Source organism: Salvelinus sp. IW2-2015, linkage group LG22 (assembly GCF_002910315.2).
Source record: "Salvelinus sp. IW2-2015 linkage group LG22, ASM291031v2, whole genome shotgun sequence".
NCBI classification, from domain to species: domain Eukaryota; kingdom Metazoa; phylum Chordata; class Actinopteri; order Salmoniformes; family Salmonidae; genus Salvelinus; species Salvelinus sp. IW2-2015.
This window is the reverse complement of record NC_036862.1, coordinates 9,704,980-9,709,960: the sequence shown is the minus strand read 5'-3', so window position 1 is coordinate 9,709,960 and position 4,981 is coordinate 9,704,980. Positions and strand designations below refer to the sequence as shown.

Genomic DNA, 4,981 nt, shown 5'->3' with positions numbered 1-4,981 from the left:
GAAGAGTTGCAGACACTGACTGAAGATATTTTGTTGATTTATTGGTTTTCATTAAGTAGTTTATTTGCTTTTAGAACTGTACTTATTTTAAGCTTTGTTCTTGTAAAATATTGTAGTAGATAGGCCAGTGGCACATTAATGACTATATAAATGTATCAGAAAAAGTCAAATTAAAAGGTCAATTCAATACGAGACTAACTTTGTGATGGTTCTCAATGGAGATTATTTTAGATGAGATCACACCATTTCATTGTATTATGAAAACTACACCCATACAGTGTACGATACCATTGCTACCTACTGCCTTTCTTGATATTGCTAGTGTAAGTACGAATACCTGCATACATACTGGACTGTAAGAGAGCACTGCCTATAACTATATTAGGAGTAGTATATAATGATTAAACATTTGAACAAGTTGGTTAAACCCTTCAGTTAACTACTGTACCTATCAATTATTCAGTTTAGAATTATGGTTCCTCAATATACATTTAACATATTACAACGTAGACTATGTGTTACAGCACTACTTTTTGTGCCCCCTCAGGAATTGCTCTTGAGAAAATGTAATGAATTGTCCCCTCCAAGGGGATATCAGATTTTCCCTGCACTCAGTGTATTTGGATGTCAACCACCATAAACCTAATCAAGAAGAACATTGAGCCATTAAATTATACCAGTGCAATAATATGGGACTAAAAACATGCCTACAATGAATATTATTTGATAGCCTAAACATTACAAACTTCTAGTCTGTTCAAATGGTATAGTGATTCTGTCACTTTGAGAAAAACGATAGTTGAACCTGTTGTCACGCGCGTATCTGCCATCACTATAATGTTCCCACCTAATCTAGATTTACATTTTAGTAATTAGAAGATCTCTTCTTCCTTAAATCATTGAGGACATGTATTTCCATTAAGGCATTTGTATATCTGGCCGCGTTACCCCGTTGTGGGAATTAAATCGGTGAAAGGTGATTGCAAAGGTGATGTAGTTAACCACGTGGAGTAATGAGCAGCTTCTGTGTTTCACATGCGAAAGTGATTACTTTTGATAAAAACTTGTCTTCCCATTGAAATTAGTTCGAATGTTCTAACATGTGTTTTTATGGAGATGAACGATGCACCTTGCTGCCTTGTTTGACAACATGCCCGAGCGGGCATATAACTAATTGATTTGAGAAAGGTGCTCCTCCCTCCCCGCTTTCGTTCGATGACGTGGGCCATTGCCAGGTTCAAATCGGTCCATCTTAATATAACGCCCCCATATTAGCACTGTCACTCGGCTTTCTTGTCAAAAATGGATCATCCCTGATGAAACTCACAATTGTGCAACTTCAACCCACTTTTTGCAGTAGAAGGCTCTGACCCGGTACAGAATTGGAGGGCAAATAAAGCTTTCCGATATCAGTTTTTCTGTTAACTCCGTAGCCGATCATTGTCCTCGACTCTACTGAAGATGGATGTACTTCATATTTTGCAGACGAACTTTGTGTCTATTGTAATCGCTTTTGTTATTTTACTGTGGATATCGAGGCAAACATGCAACTCGCGTTTGCCTCTCGGTCCTGCACCGATCCTTTCTCGGTAACTTGTTACAAGGATGTGAAAGCGCCATACAAGCTCTACATGGAGGTCAGTCAAATACTTAGACTAGATCAGTTGCAAGGTTATGTCAAAGATATAGAATAAGGGTGTAGAATGGGATATAATTTAATTACTTTCCACAGAACTTGGCAAAAATCATATTTTCATTCATACAAGCTAAATGTAGCTAGAGATATTATTGTTTTACATTATTTCTGTTGGTTATTGTAGCAACAAAGCAGTTCAGTATTTTCATGTGACTGCTTAGTTACCAGCCTACTGTACATTTTTATTGAATTGCCCCTCTTGTTTCAATATTCATCCAAAGTTTACTACATGCATGTATTTGAGAACTGAAAAAGTGTGTGTGTATATATATATATATGTATAATATTATATTGTAATATATATATATGTATATATATACACACACACTTTTTCAGTTCTCAAAATATATATATATATATATATATCTCTATCGATTCCATAAATTAATTTGTGGAATTTCTTTCCTTCTTAATGCGTTTGAGCCAATCAGTTGTGTTGTGACAAGGACATTTTCGGTATTGACTGACCTTCATGTCTTAAACCCACAGCCTTTGTGCATTTACTACTACTACCGTAAAATACAGTACATACTAACAATTAACGTCACACCTTGCCAAATTTGGACTTTTTGTATAATGTGAGGTCATGATACTGTAGGTTAACTTTTGGTTGAACAGATTTGTGGTTGCCATAAACTTTACTAGTTAACCATCAGGTGCCTTCTAAGCAAATCATTTCTATCTCTGAGGCCTCCAATGCTCAGATGTCTAACAGAGTAGACACAGACACGTCCTGGTTGATATATTACTGTGGAAAAGGTGCTTCTGTAAAATATATTTGGGAACCAGTMGCTTGTATTCATGGATGCCAAGGGATGCCAGGCTTCCCAAAAATGTTGACACATTTATTTTGTTTTAAATCTTTCGTCTCTGTGTTTCATAATTTCCCTTCAATTCGCAAGAGGCTGAACGCATCTCACAGGAGAAAGCATCTGAGCGAGCGAAACAACGCCCCTCTGTCTCTAGTTGTAGGCCATCTGTCTGATGCTGTCTGGTCCAAACGAGTATGACATTGTTTCAAACTCACTTTGCGGAATTCAAAATGACGATGCTTGTCTTTCATAATTCAGATATACAGTACCAGTTAAACGTGTGGAGACACTTACTCATTCCAGGGGTTTTCTTTCTTTTTACTATTTTCTACATTGATGAATAATAGAAGACACCAAAACGATGAAATAAAACATGGAATCATGTAGTAAACAAAAAAATGTGAAACAAATAAAAAATATGTTTTATATGAGATTCTTCAAAGAAGCCACACTTTGCCTTGATGACAGCTTTGCATAATATTGGCATTCTCTCAACCAGCTTCATGAGGTTGTCACCTGGAATGCATTTCAGTTAACAGGTGTGCCTTGTTTAAAGTTAATTAATGTGTGTGAGCCAATCAGTTGTGTTGTGACAAGGTAGGGGTGGTATACAGAATATAGCCCTATTTGTAAAAAATCCATATTGTGGCAAGAGCAGCTCAAATAAGCAAGCAGAAATGAAATCCATCATTACTGTAAGACATGAGTGCAGTCAATCCGAAAAACGTTAAAAGTTTTTCAAGTGCAGTCGCAAAAACCATCAAGCGCTATTGATGAAAACTGGCCTGCTCCTGAGGACCGCCACTGGAAAGGAAGACCAGAGTTACCTCTGCTGCAGAGGATAAGTTCATTAGAGTTGAGTCAAATTTGAGATTTTTGGTCAAGTGCAGCGTCTGTTTGCTCCTCATTGCACACCATGGACCAACAAATATTCTTACATCAACATAGGAATCACTAAAAACTTTTCTGGACCTTTTATACACTTTATTAGGCCCAGCCTTTGGAACTTGATTTTCCTAGATATGGCTACGATATGTTTTCACTACATCCATGGATCTAGATACTGCTTTCAAGCCTATTTCTCAGCATTAGTCATGATTTGATCAATACATGTTGATGATTTCATTCCTGTGCTGTTTGTAACTACCCTGGTGAGTTGACTGATAACCTGAACCAGTCGCAGCTTGATGAAAGCCAGTCAATATTTAAAATCACCCCAGAAATAAATCTCTTTGCATTTACACCATACATTATCAGGCATTTCACAAATGTTATCCAGATACTGACTGTTAGCACTRGGTGGTCTATAGCAGCTTCCCACAAGAATGGGCTTTAGGTGAGGCAGATGAACCTGTAGCCATTTTATTTCAACAGTATTTAACATGAGATCCTCTCTAATCTTTACAGGAATGTGGTTCTGAATTTAATCAGCAACACCTCGACCACTCACATTTCTGTATTTCTGTAAATGCTAAAACCTTGTATTGCTACCACTGTATCATCAAAGATACTATCCCAGTGAGTTTCAGAGATAATCAAAATATGAATGTCAAGCCTCCCGGGTGGCGCAGTGGTCTAGGGCACTGCATCGCAGCGCTAGCTGCGCCACCTGAGACTCTGGGTTCGCGCCCAGGCTCTGTCGCAGCCGGCCGCGACCGGGAGGTCCGTGGGGAGACGCACAATTGGCCTAGCGTCGTCTGGGTTAGGGAGGGTTTGGCCGGTAGGGATATCATTGTCTCATCGCACACCAGCGACTCCTATGGCGGGCCGGGGGCAGTGCACGCTAACCAAGGGAGCCAGGTGCACGGTGTTTCCTCCGACACATTGGTGCGGCTGGCTTCCGGGTTGGAGGCGCGCTGTGTTAAGAAGCAGTGCGGCTTGGTTGGGTTGTGTTTCGGAGGACGCATGGCTTTCGACCTTCGTCTCTCCCGAGCCTGTACGGGAGTTGTAGCGATGAGACAAGATAGTAATTACTAGCAATTGGATACCACGAAAAGGGGGTAAAATAAAATAAATATAAAAAAATATATATGAATGTCATCTGTTACGAGCAAGTTATTAATTTTATTATTATTAACTTTGTTTCTTAAGCTACATATGTTAACATGGGCTATTCTGAGCTCTTTTCTGGATGCTTGCTTGTTTTCATTTCTTTACTGGGAAGTTTAGCAGAAGTAGATATTCTCATGTTATTTATATTAGTACAGAGTGAGCTGCACACAGTGGACTTCCTACTAGGGCACACCGCCTCAGTGCCAACAGCATACATCTGGTCAATAGGCACATGATTGCTGTATACAATAGCTGTAGGATCACCAGAGGCATTCATGGCAATTAGAAGGACATAAATTAGGTTACTTACATTGTGTCTACCAACGTCCCTGGTATAATTGTCACGCCCTGACCGTAGAGATCCTTTTATTCTCTATGTTTGTTTGGTCAGGGTGTGACTCGGGTGGGAAAGTCTATGCTT

General features: G+C 39.2%; 1 protein-coding gene across 1 annotated transcript in view; it reads left to right on the top strand.

Annotated features, from left to right (window-relative positions):
- The first annotated feature begins 1,242 nt into the window (after window positions 1-1,242).
- Window positions 1,243-4,981, top strand: part of LOC111949833 (cytochrome P450 2M1) — a 41,850-nt gene continuing 38,111 nt past the window's right edge. Inside the window, exon 1 of the mRNA XM_070434008.1 lies at window positions 1,243-1,637. Within this exon, the coding sequence (XP_070290109.1) occupies window positions 1,545-1,637 (93 nt within the window). The 5' untranslated portion in view covers window positions 1,243-1,544. The remainder of the gene's footprint in view (window positions 1,638-4,981) is intronic.